General features: G+C 38.1%; 2 protein-coding genes across 2 annotated transcripts in view; one reads left to right on the forward strand and one right to left on the reverse strand.

Moving 5' to 3' along the window:
• Window positions 1-15,820, reverse strand: part of Klu (zinc finger protein klumpfuss) — a 70,168-nt gene extending 54,348 nt beyond the window's left edge. The window contains exon 1 of the mRNA XM_071778106.1: window positions 14,773-15,820. The gene's annotated coding sequence lies outside the window, so the exon portion shown is untranslated. The remainder of the gene's footprint in view (window positions 1-14,772) is intronic.
• LOC139813491 (probable chitinase 10) lies at window positions 11,598-12,597 on the forward strand. Its single transcript, XM_071779003.1, has 2 exons — window positions 11,598-11,604; window positions 11,791-12,597. Exons 1-2 carry the CDS (start codon window positions 11,598-11,600, stop codon window positions 12,474-12,476), a joined length of 693 nt encoding a protein of 230 aa, XP_071635104.1. The 3' UTR covers window positions 12,477-12,597.
• Window positions 15,821-20,916: the final 5,096 nt, after the last annotated feature.

The following is a 20,916-nucleotide window of genomic DNA, read 5'->3' on the forward strand; positions in this document are numbered from 1 at the left end:
CAATTATAAACAAGTGTTATTTAATAGTTCCGGAATTGCTGATTTGCTGAATACATTAAAATACAAATTTATTTTTAATTTTTATTCTTGTACGTTATCATGTTTATGCTTACATCAATCACATCTATACTGATAAAATAATTAATAATTACAAATTAATTTATAATTAAAAATATATCTATTTATGATTATATATATTTTAACAATTCAAGGATGAACACTGATAAAGATAGATTTCCCGCGTATTTTTGAATGCACTTTCCTAGAAGGCAAAAAACGGTCATTGACTCGTATTAACGTAAAGACTGCACTTCCTCTTCTTCTTTTTTTTTACGCGCGACTTTCACGTCACGTCGCACAAACCACGCGTGCGTACGTACGCGCATTGTGACGCACGCCTTTCGAGCTTTGCACCTGGGTGTATACCCACCTTTCCCGCAAGAAAGAGATCCTTACCTAAAGGCACGCACGAGATGATCCAGCTGTTTGATCTCCGCCATGCGCTCCCTTTTTAGGGAGCTCGTGCGCGTTACGTTGGGATTTCGTAACGGCATCTGCGTTTACAGAATCTTCGTGCTCGTAATGTCGCGTTATATCAGATTTTGCTAATACCCTGCATGACGAGAGAACACCCCGGTACCGGTAACAGATCTAAACCGCCATAATTTTATATACGGTACATCACACATAACACTTAAGAAAACAAAATTTTCTAAATTTTAGGTATAATAAACTTAGCTATGTAACATTCAAGAAATAATTTCTATTATTTATGGAATTTTGATATTTTGCAAAAATTTAAATTAGTGCTATTATTTATCTTTATATTTTACTAAGTTTCTCAAATAGATAAATTTTGTCTTATTTTTATGTATGATAATATGTGTAAGAATAATTTTTAAGAAAATGTCTTTTTTTCGGGCATTCATTTTCGCATGATTCCGGTTGTGCACAAATGCGCGTGGCTCGCGACGAAAGGAGTATCCCATGAAGGATTCCCGGGCAGGAGAGAAAGGACCACGGCCCGAGCCGAACAAATCCCGAAATAAATGTCATCGTGTATCATCGTGGTAACGTAATCCCGGATCGCGAAGACAAATGGCTGCGGAATACGATACGATGCACCGCGGTCGGTCGTCCAAGATGAGGAGCCTTCTCGTTTCTCGTATTTACATACCGCGGCGAAGGAAGGTCCCATAGGGAGGTGTTCGTCCTTTTCCGAGAGGCGAGAGAAGATACGATAACTTTGGAAGACGAATAGAGTGAGACGTACACGTCGTTAAGGTCGCCAGTAATGTACGATCGACGAAGGACGGACGGTGACTTCTCTTCCAGAAATCAGGATCGGATTCGCCCATCTCGAGGTCAAATAACACTTTCGCGTTATCATTTAAATTACTGCATTCAGTAGTGTCAATTAAGTAATTTTACATTAATTAGAATTAATTAGAAATGGAATTGTGGAACTTGTGGATTAATTTTTGGATATGAAAAGCACAATTTTATTTTTTATTTAACTTGCACAAGAAGAAACGGAAAGAATTTCATCAAATAGTAATTACTATATCCCTGTTTCGAGAACAAATTTTGGTATTATTGAAGGGTAACAATTTCGTGTAGCCGACATCTTAGTTTTGTGCAAGCATCTATACCGGCCCTGAGGAAGGAAAAACAAATCAAACGGTCGGTCATGCGTCAAGATTTTAAGCAAACACGTGCAGGTACGGCGCGCGCGAGCGCGCGTTCATGCGCGAGCACGCAACTGAGCATGCACGACTACGGGTATTAAAAAAGCGCGCGCGTTTGCTCTGTCTCGAAGACCTCTTCGCGGGCACGTACGACTAGAAGAGAGGAGTCTTGCTCCGAGAACTCTCCTCCCGATTTAGCCAGCCGTGTCACCGTCTCTGCTCACCTTCGGAAGGTCTCTCTTCAAGGCTGAAAGTCTAACGACCGTCATCCTCGATTCGTCATCCGTGATCGAACAGATAAGGGGATTACATGTCGATTCATCTAAATTCCTGCTTTCATTGATTGCTTTCGTCGGAAGAAAATAGACCCGAACTTAATGTACTCGCATTTTGATATACGATTATGTAACAAGTTACTGAAAATTTAAAAATAATGAGAATACTTAAAGAAGTGTTTATTAGTTTTATTACAGAAGAAAAATGTGATGTTTTTCGTATTTTACTATCGTCCAAGAGAAAAAATTAATTAAAAATTAACCTTTTTTAGGCTAATTAGAACATAATTTTAGTTAGACAATTATTATTCTGTAACATATAATTATATATAGTTAATACTAATTTATTCACTTAGAAGTTCGAATCTGATTGGAGATATTCTGTAATTATTAATCCAATTAATTTAGAATGGCGATTTTACAGTTGTGCAATTCTTCCCTTTTTATTGGAAATGCAGCATGTCCATCTAAATATAATTTAATCTTTAAGATATCTATGGAATAAACTTGTAAAGCAATATAATAGGAAGGTCGGGCGCCGCTTGAGAATCATAAATATACGGATTAGTACACGGGCCATAGAAGTAACGTAAAGAGGACAGAGGAAATTTAATGCCTGCATCATGAAAGTGGCACATGGAATACCGAAGTAATTTACACGATCCACCTACGACACAACAACGCGTAGCGCAACAGGTTCCCAAATGTGGCGAAGCGGAACACCGAGAATTCGAGCGTAAATTATGACGTTGGCTTTCCTAATGCACCCTAATACGGTCGTGACTGGTCGCGTTCGTAGGAAAGGGGATAGGTCGGCGGGAAAAGACTGCGAAGGAAAACGAATAATTTGTCGGGTGCGGCGACCATTTTTCCACGCAATCTCCCATCACGAGCGCGCGAGAAGAGAGTGAGAAAAAAAGTAAAGGCACGGAGAAACGTGTGTGGAGAACGAGGAGCGGAGTGGAAAGCGTAGGCGGGGCGCATACCAGAGGCACCTGCTCATTTACTTTGCGCCGGTCGGCTGTAACCGGTGTAGAGAGGGAATCCTCATTAGGATTTTGCCCCTACCATGCTATCGCCACTGCCGCCGCTTGAGTGTGTTCCTATCGCGACATTGAGGATGGAGAGGAAGAGAGAGAAAAAGAGACCACGATTTATTCTTGGGGAGATACATTCTTGATAGAATCTAAATGCGAATACGTATTTACAGGATTGTAGCATCAGTTATATAAGATAAATAATGGTGAGTAAGAAATCATATAGATGGTTTTTTGTATGAAGAACACTCCCGTCGTTGCGAAGATTAATTACGAAAATGGAATTTTAAAGAGTGGACGTATAACGAAAAGATAGAGATGAGTAAAGATATTCTCGTTGTACCCAGGATAATTACTTTGTTGGATAATTTAATTCAAAGATAGTGAATCCGTTAGAGTAACGTTGGACATTACATTAAATGAGAAGAGAAATAAGATATAAGAAGGTATAATAAAAATAGAAGATTTTGTAAAATTCTTTTGTATCAATTTTCTTTTCTCTTCTTAAAAAAATGAGAATAATTTTTCTTAAAAAAAAAAGAGAACCATTATATACTTTGATAAAGGTTTTAGGACTGTTATACACTCAGGATAAACAATTGAAGGCAGACAAGAGTGTTAAAAACCATCTATTTTATATTAACTTATTGTTAGTGAAGTTACGGGTTATCAATTGGTGATTTTTTTCCCGGTCATAAAATTCTTCCTTCTTTACGTTATATGTATAGTATTTTTCAACGCCTAAAGAGATTTACAAGACGTTGAAGAGAGGGTGCCCGAGTATGAAGAGAGAGTGAGAGATTACAGAGGGCTCCAGTGCGCGGAAGAACGGGAGGGATTGATGAGGGAGAGAAAAATAGCGAAACCGCAGCACCCTCCGTACTGGGCGTGCGACGCAGGACGGAAAAGGGGGCCCCACAGGACCCCGTGTAAGATCTCACATAAAGATCGTCGTCCGCACACAATAATGGCCCTCGGGCTGGCTGCCTGTCCTGTCGCCCGTATTCCCCGTGACCTCGTCGGCGACCGTTATGATGAGACGCTCGCTGTTGCAGCTTGCCTTGTACTCCGCGTGTAAACCACGCGTGTACGTGCCTTTTAGGGCCCCCTCCGCCCCCTCACCGTACACGTATTCACGAGACAATGGCACAGGAACAACGAAGCCGCAGGGGTGCGATGTAGCCCTCTGTGTGATGCAGCTATCTCAATTTGTATCTTTCGCGAGAGGTGCGCAACGCCGAGTTGCCCGTCATGTTGCGTTACGTCTACTTCTAGGCATCGAAGGATCTGCGAAGATAATTATGATCTTGTGGGGGGCCTCACCGTTATATCAATGCTCTGAGAAAATCTTTTGATCGGAGTAATCTGGAAAAGAAAGGGAAATTGTTCCTTCTTTCCCTCTTTTGCAAATTGTTAAAGTTTAAGAGATTTCAAATTTTGTTCAACTGCCCAAGAATCTAAAGATACGATCATAAAAACATACAAACATTTAAAAATTGTAAACATATTTAAAATTGTCAGTAAACCTAATGTGCAAAAATACTAAAATGATATAATTAAAATATTGTAAGCAGCCATAAGATCTTAGATACTAATATCGTAAGTGATTTAGACTGTACAATTTTTTTAAATGAAAGACGATGTCTTTTACCAATGTTAAAATAGTCTGCGTGATCAGGAAAAATCTCGATTCGCACATACATGTGTTGTAGATCGAAAAGAAATATTTTCTAATTGTAAGAAACTTGCATGCCACGGTCGGCGTATGTGTGTACCGCGTGAATGTCTATAATTCTTTTCAAGAATAGCATAGGTATCCCGCGATGTGACGATACACGTTGACAGAATTGACGCGTAATTGTACGCTATATACTGTTGCTCCGCGGGCCATAATGAAGCCTTATTATTAACGATCGCCCGCGGCAGATCGCGCCGATGGTTTCACACGCTGCGAGAGTCCTCCTTTCAACGTGTGCCCGGGCGCGCGAAACCTTTATCGGTCTTCTGAAAGAATATCGAGCTCTCCTTTCGAGGCGACGTGAAAAGAGAAGTCGGGCCCCAAAGAAACCTGAATTGGTTCACCGCCGCTATACTAACCGCGGTAACGTCCAGTAGCGACGCGTCATGCGAGTACGGTGATATTACGACGCAGAATGAACGTTTAGCATAAATTATCGCAATGCGAAAAATTTAAAAAGAATTATTTCTTATTTCATATTTTTGCATCTTATAATTCTCCATATACACGTATTAGTATAATATATTGAAAATAGGTTTCATATAATAGAGGATTTTTTTGGACAGCATATTTCGTTATTGATGATATGGTTATGCCAAAATTGAAAAGTTTATATTGAAAATAGGTTTCATATAATAGAGAATTTTTTTGGACAACATATTTCGTTATTGATGATATGGTTATGCCAAAATTGAAAAGTTTTTTGAGCAAATGTTACAAGATAAATATATATGTCGTGACTTTCAGATAGCATGTTTTCACAAAACGTTAAAAATTATCGTCATCATGAGTTCCTCACGATTTCTCGTAGATTTCTTCAATTGATACGCAAAATATATTGAAACATCGTATATAAACGTTTTATGTAAAATAATTGTGTAACGGTATTGATTGATGGAGAATCAAATAAAAATACCTATACACTCTTTAAGATTTCAGAGAGAAATTCTTATGGCATCATTGCTTCGTGCGGTCGTTTTCATACGAGACTTGCCTTGGCCGCTATGTAATTAGACGGACGGATTTAGTGTTCCGAGAACTAATGAGAGGCCATCACCATTATTCCTGGACTACTGCGTGAGAGGCTGAACGATATGTAACAAAAATTATGATGCTTAAAACGCATTATTGATCAAGTTACTAAGCCTGTCGCATTGTTTTTCAATTAACGTGGATATTAAAGTAAAGTTTTAATAAACAGAATTATAGAAAAATAATATTAGGAATGATTAAATATTTTAAAAAGATAGAATTTGTGCTTTTATGTTTGCTAATTTATATATACTTGTTAATTAATTCAATTTTAATTTTAATCATATATTTCTAAACAAGAAAAGAATAAAGTGGAGTGTGTAATTCATAAGAAAAAATAAAAAATTATTTTATTTTAATTTATAATGGTTGTAGTAAATATGAATAATATAAGAAGTACATACACGTATATATCGAATTTCGCAAAGAAAAAGCGCAAATATAAATGCTTGAATCTTGATACTTATAATTTTTAAATTTTACGGATTACTACACAAAATGCGAAAAAAATGAGAATATCTACAACACAATAAAAGATAAGGAGTTTCTTGTATTGGCTATATATAAATCGGAGAATTATAAATTTATGACCATGGCGATGACACGCCTCTTGAGGAAAGAACCCTGACCTGGTGTTAGGAAGGTTTATGCTCCTTTAGTTGGTTTTCGTCGTTCTTCTTTTCTCTCTTTTTCTATTGCGAGTGAACATGCCGCGATCTTTACGGTTCTTTGAACGGGACGGCGATGTCCACTACAATTTCAAGGCGCGTAGCTCGCGTACCATTGTCCTTAAATGGTGCAAACAGGAACAACGGGCGGTCCATCTTCGTTGACCCATTGCCTTTCTACCCCCTCTTCGCTATCCCGAAAGAAAAGTCAAAGCTGTCAAAAAGCTTCCGAATCTTTATGGCCACCGAGTTTACAAGAGCCAGTGAAAGCAATCCCTTGTAGGCTTCTGAAGGGCGTGTAAACGTTTCTAAAAGCTAATATTCTTTTTCTGATTTATGTGCGGGGGCGGTTACGCGTGCTAAATGTCCATTTATCTGCGAACCTCTGACAAATTGGCACTTACTATTGGAAAGTCGGATTTTCTTTGAAGAAAAGGGAAAATGGAGACACGGGTGAACGTTCGGAGTAAAGCGGCAGGATGTATGTCAACTTGCGGTTTCTATGCCAGATTTGACAAACGATGTGCCATACTCTCTTGATTGTTTTTCTATTCACTTCTCATTATCTTTGATATTGAATTTAATATGTTGAAATTATATATATAATTTCTTTATTACATTTTTATGTAAGAAAGGTAAATTTGATATATGGTTATTAAAATACTTGATATTTAAAATTAGATCAGATTAAAATAAATTTTTATTTTGTTAAGCAGATTGTTTTAACATGATCAAAGAATCGATAAATGAATTACTTAAAAGAATCGTTAATCAACTCCCTGCATTTTATACTCGTACCTACACATCTTGTAATTATATAGTTGCAGCTATAAAACTAAATTTATCTGTAGATATGTATTTCACATGCCTCGGCAACAAAATGTACGCCCCTTTTCTTTCGCGAGTCACGGTATTGAACGAACATCAAAGTTTGGAGAGGTATTGGACTAGTTACGTGCTGAAAGCAGAAACATCACACTATACCCAATCTTTATTACCGTTCCCTGTTCTATTATTTCGCGCTGATTAGCCGTCTTAAGTTCGGGGGGCCTCCGCAGGCCCCGTCGAAAGGCAACGGACGTTATAACTTCCTGATGTGTAACGCGATAAAAAAAAGCGTGAAAGAAAACGAGACGGCGGCGGCTGAATCAGTACTAGCGCTACTTTGATCGAACTCAGGTCACAAAGAGCTCGCCTCGTCACCGGTTGAATAGTTCCGGCTAGAAGGAGGTTGGATTAGGTGAGGCTAAGTTACGAGGGTGGAGGGGCCCCTAGCAGCAAGACGACGTCTTGAATGGGGCACGTGCTACCGTCGTCGTGATCTTTTGGGCCCTACGTCTGGCGATCTGTCTCTCTTTCTCCCTCCCTTCCGTTTGTCCGTTTGCTTGCCCGTCCATCTGATCGTCTAGAGACGGATCTAGGTCTAGACTAGGGAACTCCTCGATGTTTCTTTTGGCTCGCCTCGCCAGCTGCTCCGCCAAAGTTACGATTCCTGCGGCACGTGTCTCTCTCGCGTGTACGGATCTTTTTATGTACAAACCTCGGGCCATCCTCGCGGCAACGATGACCATGACGGATACGTAGCGTAGCGAATTCGCTTTTTGATTACACGATCTGATTCGGTATCTAACGCATCTTGAGGTGCACAAGAAATTGGTAATTGCGGTACAATTAACATTATTATTCGATGGAAATTGAAATGTAAGATCAAGAAAACAAATTAATTTGAGTATTACAGAAAAGACTAAGCAATGAGCATACAATTTTTTACAGTTATAATGAACATTTTTCTTTGTTTTTATATTTTTTAAGTAAAATAATTAATTAAAGAATATTTAAGTCAAAATAGTTAAAGATTGTTTGTGAAAAGTATTTTGTGCTTTATCGTCAGTGATTTATTTTATCTTACATTAACTTTGACTTTATTTATAATAATTTATTCTCTTATCACGTGTCTAAAATATACATTTAGATGCAAAAGCATATAGCATAGTTATATTGTTTTAGTGTGCTTTGTGAAATCTATTCTTTATTAATAATAAATTTTGAAGAAACTATACAGATCTTTTGCACAGGATGCAGTTTATATGCATCGCAAGATCTCATTGAACGATGGCGGAATCGCTCGGCAAGTCTGCAGTACGAGAGAAAAGAGTCGTGCGAGGGTGCTCGCGTGCCGGGACGCAAATGCGTGCGCGCTACGCATCTGTCACCTTTAGGGCAGGCGCATACACGCACACACGATGCTTGCGCGCATATGATCGCTACGCGGAACGTATTTATACGTATGACGCGTGCACGTAATCCAGCCCCTAGGCATCCGTACATCCGTGCATGCGTGCGTACGTGCGTGCGTGCGAGTTCGGGCATGCAAGAGCTAGTGATATATGGTGCACATATACAATAAGGTCGGTACATTCAGCCCCCAGTTGCTATGCTACTGGTAGGTACGTATGGCGATCAAAGGGTTATGGCGTAGTGCATTGGCATTTCTTCACAGTACACTGACATACTCTGTCGACAGAAATCGCAATCCTGAATAGATACTTTCGTTTACCACGACGTGCCGCGACAGCCGCTGAAATGCAATAAATCGGCCGATAACAAATTGCCGCCGAGTGGCAGTCTACTTCGATGCGATAACCGGAATTGCGTGGGGATTTATGATCGAATGGTATCTGTATAGCCAGGCCATATCGAAACTTACGATTCCGTTGTCCTTGGAATTTCGAACGTAGATCCGTCTTGTTAGATTTGTTAAATTATAAATAATAATATTGTTGTAACGTTATAAATGTTATGTAAAAGTTAAAAAGAAAGTATTTTATCAAGAAAGTATTAGGGCCGGTATCACAGTCTCCGATTAACGTGATCCTCCGATTAAACTCACTCTGCATCTCTTTCTAACTGTCCCCCTAAAAAGAGACGAAGAGTGAGTTTAATCGGAGAATCACGTTAATCGGAGACTGTGATACCGGCCCTTAATATCGAAACATAATAACATGATAAAACGAAATTGAGACGAAATAGTATTTAATTTTTTACAAATTTTTAACTTCAATCACTTTAAATTATATACAGAATGCAAAATCGATTTTGCGTTAATATAAATAACTATTAAAAATTCTAATTGTGCAAATATTAAATTTTAGGCGCAACATAAAATGACGGATGCGCGCGACGAACGTTTTAGATATTTCTAAAGCATTGATTATATTATCGTAACGCATTCAAACGTTAACTGAAGCATTGCCGTTACATTAGCCCGCAAACAAACTTCGTATCGAACGCCACCACCGTCATAACATCGCCAATAAATCAGGAATAATAGATCCGGTGAAACAAGTTCATTCTTTCGAAACTACTTTCACTTCATTGTATTTCACATTGCAGTTTTGTTTATGTACCGCTACGTGATGATAAACGGCGAATAAAATCAATCAATCGATGTCGAAATCCTTTCATGGAGAATGTGATGTTGATGAATAAATTATTGATTATAACTCTAGCCTCTTTTCTACTAACAAAATTCAATTTTTATAATATAAACATTATTGTGAACGAAAATAATTTGTCGTGATTGTCACAGTACTTAATGAACAATGATAGTTTGATGCTACTTAGAATTAAGCAATAGGCATTCACATACTTGGCTTAATTTTAGATATCTAATATTCTCGTAATTTTGTATTTTTATTTTTTTTCACATAACATTACAAAAAGTAAAAGTAGAATTAGCTTATTGTTTTTTAACATTGTTGGAAGCTTAATTAATGTATTGCACTTTAATTATTACATCTAATTCATTTATGCTAAACAGACTGACTATACCACAGTAGTTATATACCATTCAAATTTAACAATAAATGATAGTTGATGAGAGAGAGAGAGAGAGAGAGAGAGAGAGAGAGAGAGAGAGAGAGAGAGAGAGAGAGAGAGAGAGAGAGAGATACACACACACACACACACACACATATTTACAATCTTGTTAATGTTGTGCAGATTCAACAAAGATGTAATTATAAAGCGATATAATTACATATAAAATAATAAACTCATGCGTGTATATTGATTCGGATATCTAAAATACGATAATAACGATTTATTATTTTATATGTTACACCTAGTATAACAATGAATCGCCTGCAGAACGGTCAACTGTTGATTATTATTATGCTACCGAAATATTGGATTGGAGTTACAATACACCGCACAACGATGTCGGAGTCAAAATTTCTCGACAACGGCGACGGATTGACCGTATCTCGTCGTATTTTAATGTCATTGCAACTGTCTCTTCATTGGCACGGAGATATTTCGCTGTGTCCGCAATAAGATTAACCGATTACTCATTTAAACTTATGTGAGAAATTCTTATTCGTTTTTTCTTTTTTTTATATCGTATTTGATAGCAATGCAGATTGTGCTTTGATAACGTTATAATATAACGTTATAAGCAAAGGTCAATTGAGATATGACATAAAAGTCCAAGATTTTGGTGACAGAAGATTATATTTAATTCAATGATTCATGTATATCCTTAAATCACAATGGAACAACTGGGAAGTACAGTAATACGTTAGGAATTTGTGATGAAAGGTTTTTGGAGTTTCGATTATTATCTGACATCTGAAAATCATAAGAGGTGTCTTTGTGCTTTTTTAAATTATTACGTATCTTTTATCGATAATATTCGATTTTTATCTAACATCTGAAAAATCAATAGAGTTATCTTTGCGCCTCTTTAAATTATTACGTATCTTTTATCATTATAGTATTTATAAATCATGTTTGACCAAATCAAATTTAACGATAAAAATTGCACGATAAAGGGTTTCTTTATTAATCAAATTTTCATGTCATAACTATTGTTTTACGGATGACGTACAAAAACTGCTATTACTCATGACTAAAATTTGACGTTGCATAAAGATTTTTCTGCTAAATGATACGGATAATATTTTTTTACATAAACAGGAAATATGTGTCTTTGATAGAGATCGATAGATATGATAATCCTTGTTCGCGATAATGTACATTTATAAAAGCCGGTCCGTTTGACTTTAACCAGTCACGGCATTTGAACGGATGAGAAAGGTGTTGCAACGAACGTTACATCTTTTCTTTTTTCAAATCTTGGACTGACTAGACAATAGGCGATGAAGGGTAAGCGTTTAACGTATCTCCATAATAAGATTATTAAAATAAAACGATAGAGATATACATTTACATCGTACATGTCGAGAGTTTTATTAATTCAAATTTAATAATTTAATAAATAATTGACATTTTGCTGATTGTAATAAAAGTCGATTATATTACAATCTGATTGTACTACGATTGACATCTTAGCAATAACTTCGTTCGGTACAGGAATATACGTAATTGCTATCGCCTTCCTGGCATCTTGGACTGAGGTTACTGCGAAGGAATATCAACCTGAAGAATCGATTCAGAAGGAAGGAGTTTACCAGGACATTCCGATAAAATGCCCATTCCCAGAGACAAACATCACGACTAATCTTCCACATGAAACCGATTGTACGAAATTTTACAAGTGCTTCCTGGGTAAAGGAGTCTTACAAGACTGTCCTCTGATGACCGCGGGAGACCCGAATAAAAGGTTGCACTACAATAGGCGCGAACAGGTCTGCGATTGGCCATGGCAAGCCGGTTGCGCTCAGTGTCCTGGAAAGGACAAAAATGGCAATTGGCCGCGGTCCAAAATACCTCACGAAACAGACAATTGTAGGATGTTCTACGTGTGCGAAAACGGTGAAAAGCGTTTGGAATATTGTCCTGCGGATAAGTGCTTCAGTCGCACATGCCAAGATTGCGTTGGAAATCGTGCGGGTGGAAATTGTGGAAATCTGGAATTATGCACGAATGGCGTTAAAATCCCTCACGAATGTCACTGCGATATGTATCATGAGTGTAATAATGGTAACTATGTTTTAAAGTATTGCTATGGCGGTCTTCACTATGATCGCACGAGTAAGAAGTGCACTACTCCCGACAAAGCTAAATGTGTAAATTAATTTAAGATGCTTTTCCGTATTGCAAAATAAAGCAGACAACATTTTTGCTAGAAAAAATCAACAAATAATCCGGCCTGATTGAAACTTTGTAAAACTATGAAAGAGCCATGTTTGTGTCAGACTATCGAATACTAATTACCTACATTTAAAATAAACTTGTAAGATAGAAAGAATTCCTTGGAATAATTTTATCCCTCTGCGGAAAGATTAAAGGAGGCATGATGAGACGTATAAAATTAAACGTGCATTACAACAAGTAATAGAAACATATAAACGAGCCTGTTTCCATCAGTTCTATTTATATTAAGGCAATATGAAGATATATAGATATCTGAAGTAGATATTACATCCGGAGGTTAAAAGGTGATTTTCGCGCGCTGCGGAGCGAAGGAGTGGTCTATTTTGTCTGGAGCTGTCTGTGTGCTAACGTATTCTTATGAGCTACCCGCCTTGCTGCCCGTATCTCAGATGCAATCAGTTCCAACCGCGAAAGAATGAGTGGATTGCATGTCGGCTACCCGCGTTACTACTTGTAACATGCGCGAATTATGTAAGTACCGAATCGCCCGCGTGTGCCAACGCGAGCGTGTACGCACCGCTATTATTGTGCGATAGTGTATCTGCGTTAGACGATATACCTATGGTGTCTACCATACCTTACCTCTCACTTTTTTTTCCTTTTATTCCGCATACTCATGCTTGATTTATGTGATACCCTGCATGTTTGCCATAACTTACGGCGGAAAGTCTCGGAGCAGAATATCGAGAGACTTTTCGCGAATGTTCGTAATATCTGTTTTACGGATTAGGAGTTCTGAGAAAGTGATAATGAGAATAAATAAAATCAATATCAGCAAATCCACAATTCTCTTATCTTAATTTTAAGTTATAGAAATGGATATTCCGTATATAGTCCAATACGGTGCATTTATTTCCTTAATTAAAAAAATTATATATGTGTACATATAAAGGATCTCGGATAATATTTTTATCTGGGACCAAATGTTCCAAAGATAGGCTCCGTTTATGCGCGGTAAATGCGCGTCTTGCTTTTTGAGAGAACCAGCGTTTTACACCGCTACGGGATATTGGGTAGAAAAAGCACTGGCAGTATAGCGAGTTTTACGATGAAACGCGTAACGGCAGTACGTTTAAAAATAATTGCCGCCACGATGGGCACGATTAATGCTATTGCCGGAATTAATTATTGTGGCGGTAGCTTATTAGATATTTTTATTACCGCTCGTTAAAAGCGTGCACGCGAGCGCGTACGAGAAACTTGCTCTCGGTACACATTCTCCGCAAATGATATCATTTGAAAGTTTATTTTTACCAAACGCACGTTTTGTTGAGGGGTTAACGCTCATAAAGTTAACGCTCGCTTATCGTTCTCGCTGACAGCTTTACAATCGGGCCCCGTTGTTCTTGAGCCGGGGATGACGCCTTAGTTCACGTGTATATGAAACGGACAAAAGGAATTGATTTAATTGTCAACGTGGCGGAGGAGCCGTTAATAAATATTTCGGAGCGATAGATGCAGACAGACAGACGCCGGTACTAACGATCTCTGATAAGGCAAACGGCCATTTCTTTTTAATGACATTCGTTGCAGCATACGTCACCCCCGCCCACCGTTGTCCCAAAGCAATTAGCAGACAAACTTTTGTGATATCTCCCGCCGATAATCTCTGGCGACGTGAGTAACGTTTAAGCGCTTCATAATGTGAATAGAAATTTCCTTTTCTTTTAATTTTAATACATCATGAAATTGGTACAAGTATCTTAGATTTGATAAATAGTTTATAAGTGAAAGAATATGAGACAATTAAATAATCTTACACAAAAATTACGCCAATAATATTGATATGCTTTGCAATTTAGTAAAACGAGGTTAACTGAATGTAAACATGATAGACAATTATAACAGAATATTCATAACTCTGCGGGCATTAGGTTTGTTAAATAAATCAGCGCCACATTTCTCCATCACTAATTCAGTCTTGTCCATCCTGATAAATATGAGAAGTCGCGAACCTTTGTTTATATCAACGATCTTTTATTAAGACAGTCTTTTAACTCTTTCGCCTTTAGTCTTTTAATTAAAATATATTAGAGAAATACATTTAAGAGTGTTAAAGAGAATATAAAAAATAATCGAATATTTTAGTCTGAATGACTTGCTAACTCTTCCATGGGTTTTTTGTTCATGTAAGCAGAGTCTGGTTTAAGATAAAATTAATGGTATGTAAATTCGATAAAGTTTCTGATAAGGAATCACGTTTCGCGACGATCTCACCTCTCGTGCAGATGGCAGCGTGAATCCGTTTATCGACGGTCGTTCAATGGTGACAACGAGATGGAGAGCACCTTTCAATGCCAGTACACTTCGTAGCCAACACTCCACTTCACTTGGGACTCATATGCATTTGTCTGACACTTTTGAAAATTCACTTTCTAAACAAGTCAGCTTCTACTAGGATGAAAAGGGAACTGACACGGCCACAAGTTCATCGGCAGTGTTCCACTTCTTTTGTTGTCAAGCTTTCGACAACCTTATCTCTCACAAATTGTCCATCAGTTTGCGCCGCGGTCGCTCTTTCATAGTTCGCGTGAAAACAGTTATACAGAGATACTTTCAACGATATCGAGTGAAACACACATACTTGAAGTACTCGGAGATCTTGAGCGTAGTAGACTTAGTAGAGTATAACAATCTTGTTTATACTCCGTTCGACACTTTCCACATCCATGGTAGTCGTGTCATTGATCTTAGTTCGGTGAATAATCCGTAAATAGACCAACTTCGACGAAATTTCGAATGATTACAACCGTCGACCCGACATCATTTGTTTTGGAAACTCACAAGTGACTACGACTTCTTGATATTCTGGAAGTTTTTTCTCGAGAGAGACTACTCTTTCACAAGCAATAATTTTCCATTGTGATGCGAGCTAACGGTTAAAACTTCTTTTCGATCAATACCCACGATTCGATTCGATCTGCTATCCAGAAGCGAAGCAATCGATATCTCGACGTCCTTTCTTTGAGATTTCTTTCGAAGATCTCGCTGATCCAGTCGTACCCTGGCTGTTTCTAGGACACGTGGTAGTTAGTCTCCAAGGATACTGAACGAGGTAGCGCGCGACGCGTCGCTGCGAAGTGCGATCTTCAAGCGGGGCGCACGAAAACGACTGGATCAAAGGGGTGCGCCGCAACAGGTGAGAGGGAAAGGGAGGAGAGGGCAGAGTGGGAGGGATAGGTAGAGCAATGAAGGAGAGAAAGAGAGAGGACCGGACGATGACGATGATAGTGGTGTTAACACCGCGCGTAGTAGCGGACAGTCGGCGACTAAGGCCCCCGAGGAGAAGTCTCACCTCTCTCTCCTTCGTCTCTTCTCTCGTCCTCTCGTTCCTCTCTTCCGACGGGGTCTCTCTTTCCACCACACGCGTGGCCGCCGTCACACCGTCGTGCGCGCGCGTGCATCTCCGACACGTACGACGTACCCTCCTGTACCTCCCCCTCCAATCTCGCATAGCGGCTATGCCATAGCCCGCGTGGGTCACCCTCTCTCTCTCTCTCTCTCTCACGTTGATAGGATACTTACTACATTTTTCATCGGAACGAATGCGTGGATACCGGCGCGGCCAACTACAGCAAAACCATTTGCAGATGCACACATGGGCGCGCGCGATCGCGCGTGTGGGTACACCGGATTTGCGGCAGCGGCGGCGGTGGTGTCGGTGTTGTACGTGTTGGTAGGAGAGAAGTGGGAGATGGGACACGCGACACGAGCCTTGGTAGGGAGAGAGAGGGTCAGTGGGAGTGGGGCACGCACGGTCTCCCCTCGTTCCTCCGGGTTCCCCCTTCATGGGGCACCCTCTCTTCTCTCCGCGTCAGACTCTCTTGCGCGCGTTCTCTCTTTTTCCACTTCATTCTCTCCACCGATCTCAGCCTCTCGTTCGCGATTCGTATGCTCCTCCATCTCCTTCGATTACGCGCGATACCTTAGTTTCTCATACGTATCCGTAGAGTGTCGTTTGGTTCGCAAGAAAACTCTACTTTGGCTTTTCTTTCTCTTGACATGTACATTTACCTTTGAAACTTCTCAATATGCCTCACGGTACGCAAGCATACGTTTTATACAGATCAACAACTTATTGTTAATCATATGCTGCGGCCAACACTTGACCGACGTGAATAATTTGACGTTACATCAGTTTAATTCATTATTTATAAAATCAATGTTATTGCATGATCTTTTTTAGTATAAAAACGCTTCTATCAAGAATAACAAATCAATTATAGAATAGACATAGATAGGACATTTGTATGGTCGGCTTTTGAAAGAAATGTCTATTAAATTTGTTGTGCACAATGAATCTAACTTTCATACACGTGTAATATTGATTAATGTAATGGAACGTCTCACACACGAGACTACCTACACACGGATTATAGTGGTAGCATTCTCATTAGCAAAACTATCGAATGTTTTCGATAATATGATGCAACATAATAATATGATCGTTTATGAACTATTTTATATAATCTATTGTACTCACCGCTTTAAAACTTCGCTCCTCATTTACGTACGACGGATGTATTACCTCCACCATCGTAAGAGATTTTCATGTAAGTAGCAAGCTGACAATTTCTCTGGGAGACGGCATTCATTTCATAACATATCAAAAATCGATAAATGATGATAACAATCGATAATTTCTAGAATTATTTCAGAACTAAGAGCACACGATATCCTTTCACGATATTTTCTGCACTCTTCTTTAAGGCTACGACAGCACGCGTCGATAAAGAACAAGTTAACAATAAAATTTCCTATAAATTGGTAAATGGTAAAAGCGTAAATTGGCTAATATGTATTTATACCGGAAGAAAGAATTTTCAGCTAGAATTTTTTTTCTTCTGTTATGAATCGCACATAACGAATTCGCGTGTCTCACGTCGAGACTGAAAAACAAACCCACGCGTGTCAATGAACGAGAAACGACTAAGTGTCGACGACGATTTTCGTTGTCGACCATCTCTTGGGGTTGCAAAACTCACCTTCCCCCGCTTCCCCCGTTGTTCCCCTTCCGATGAGCGAGTCGGCGATGAGAGGGGTGGCGAGCATTCTCTCCCTCCGTTCCCACGCCACGTTCCGATACCTCTCTTCGTCCCTTCTCCTCCACCGCCTCCTCGACGGCATCCTCGCTGCCCGGCTCCTCCCTTAGAGACGCGCCCTTCTACGGGGGTAGAGCACGTACTACTCTATTCTCCGCTCCTCTCGGAAGTCGTCCGCTACCGCCCCCGGCGCGTCCACCGGGGGTTGAGATTTATTCGTCGTGTCCCACGCTGCGCGTAGCTGTACACGAAGTGATGTAAGTTCGAAGCAACTGGTGGCGAGGTTTATACAGGGTTCTTTGTTGAAAACATCGCTATGCTTTATTATGAAATACATAAATTGTAAACTAAATTTCGAATATATTGCAAATATCGTTTTAATAACAATAAAACATTGATAATATAGTAATATAATATAATATATTATATAGTATAGTATATTATAGTAATATAATATATTATATATGCTAAATTTTAAGCAATAGGACCATTAAAAATTACATCTATATTTTAAATATATTAATTTCATTATGTATCTTAATTTATATAAAATTCTTTAAAGTTTATTTTTTGGTATAGCAACAGCGTGATATATTATGAATATTTAATAAGATAATCCAAGTCTAAAAAAATTGTGATTATTTGAGTAAATTAATCACTCTCTTGATACATTTTTTAATTAATTTGTATGTGGGAAATTTTGCAAGAGTATAAACGGAATGAAAGAAAACGGACTTGTAGAACAAGACTAAAAACAGGCGTCGTAAAGGAAGAATGAGATACGTCAAGTGAGAGAAGAGGAGCAAAATAAAAGTACTACGTTATATTAAATTCGAATGATTGAATCTGGGCGTGAGTTCGCTGCCAGTCACGGCCGAGCATTGATGTTTTAATTAATGTATCGATAGTGGAGCCAGACACGAGTTTATTCGGCATCATCTCGTTTGACGTATCGAGACCAGCTCTCTCAAAATATATTACGTAGAAGCTTCGCAGATAATAATTAAGTTGTAGATTTTAACAATATCACGAATTTTTCGTGCACGATGTGTGCATATTTTGTTTCAATTTACGTACAATTAAATTGTGCAATTAATTTTAGCGCAGAATAAGTTAACTCTTATGGTTAATTAATATCTTTACAAATATAACGAATAATCTTATACATCTGTCAGAAGACTAATTTAATAGTTTTAATTTTAATTTAGTTATTACACTGAAGTATTTTTTTAATATTTAACATTTAATATTTTATTATTTATTAAATTATTATTCAGAAACGAACTAACAATTTGAAAGCTTATTGGGACCATTTAAATAAACAATAAAGTTATCTATTTATATAAAGTTATACATAAATTAAACATCGTCGCGTTTAATCTGATATCTTTCTTTCAATTGCCACGATTCGGAATATGTAATAGCTAATGTTATTTACACGATTGAAAGATCAAGGATGATATATAAAATAAATATGAAATATAGTAGAAAGAATAAAATAGTTATTATATATGTTAATAATATTATCGTAATATGTTTACAACAATTGGTATTACCCATTACATCGATTTTATTCATTCTAAATATTTGATATTAGTGTTATATCAATGTTATTTCTTTTAATTATGCATTAATTTATAATCGTATGTCTAAAGAAGCAAATTAAATTATCTATCATAATTATTTTATTCGACAATATTTTTGTATTCGTTTATCGTGACTAATTCGAAAATAAAATCTGAGATACATAAAATCACGAGACACGCTGAAAGCTGAAGGAAATATACTGTACGAATCACGCGGACAATTTATGAATAAAACTTGATAAAATCGTATTATCGGTGTTTGCGTAACTTTCAGTGTGGGCGTTTCGAACACCACTCATTGATCGTACCATTCGCATCGGCATTGATACGGCGGAATTGTTTTCTGTGTCGAGCACCCACCGCAAATTCAATCGATCGGGTACGGGAACATCGACAATTGGCCGCAATTGTATTGATCGGGGCCAATATGACATCGTTCGATCAGCAATTTCATTGCCCGACGGAAAAATCTGTCGTGGATTTCATTGATCCATTTCATGCTTTGATGCATCTGCAATATGAGAAGGTCAAATTTATCTTGTAAAACATAATATATATCATACGCAGCTGTGATTAGAAACATTATTTATTCTAGATAAAAAAATCACTTATAATTTGGGTATAAGAATGAAAATTAAAGATTATATTAAATTGAGATTATAATATTAGATTATAAAGATTCAGACGTAATTACAATTTACTGAAAACGTCTTAGTAAACTCGTGATCAAAACATGATTAAAACATAATCAAGATGTGCGTTTTTTTGTTTTGTTTTAGTATTAAGAAAAAAATATGTCAACCACTTTATCTTTATATAACCGCAAGAATGACTTAATCGTTAATTGCGCTAACAAATCAGTGAATATTCGACAATATATTTTGAATTCAAGCGATGACCTAACGTCGACCTGATCATTCGATTGAGACTTTTTTTATAGCCTGTGATATCCCGCCGTACGAGAGAAATACGGAACGTTTTAGAACGCGTGTACTCTCAAGCGTTTATTTTCAGAATATTTTTGATACACGTGTTTTATACACGTACGTGACTTTCGCATTATCTTACGTGGGCGTAGCACTTCTGCTACTACTACTGATAAGTACTTTGTATTGTAGCTTCATAATCAAACTATTAATCACGCACATAAACGTACAAACAATCATTAATAATGAAACTTGCATTCGATTTTGTCTGGTTGTTTGGAATAACGACGGAAACGTCTACTTTTTTCGCAATATAGCAAAACAAGAAATAGTGAAGTAGGGCAGTGGAGAACAACACAAATCAAAATAATCGGTGCGGCTTAATAAAATTAATATACGGTTCCTCGCCGTGTTCGTGCATCAGAAGTCCCAGTCGGATTCGTAGCATTCGGCAGGCCAACAAGACGCTCGGGACGCTCTTAACTAAGGGTCTACTAACTTTAAATCCGATAATGAATGTAATCAGTGGAAATAACATGGAATCTACGCTGGTCTCGGTCAGACCGCGTCCAGGTATACATTCCCTGACCACAGCGTGACTAATAATTATACTCGGTGAGGGACCCTCGTCTCTCTCCTACGCCGTTATCTCTCGCCGAGAGCGAGAGTGAAAACCGAAAGCCGCAGACGAAACGTAGAAACAATGGTCCCGTGCACTCATCAATCCCGAGAGTACGGAAACTCGTTTGATCGAATCAGTGTCGTAAAATAAACGCGAGTTTCCTTCTTGCGTTGAAACAAGAAAGT

The sequence above is a fragment of the Temnothorax longispinosus genome, chromosome 5 (genome assembly GCF_030848805.1).
Source record: "Temnothorax longispinosus isolate EJ_2023e chromosome 5, Tlon_JGU_v1, whole genome shotgun sequence".
NCBI classification, from domain to species: Eukaryota; Metazoa; Arthropoda; class Insecta; order Hymenoptera; family Formicidae; genus Temnothorax; species Temnothorax longispinosus.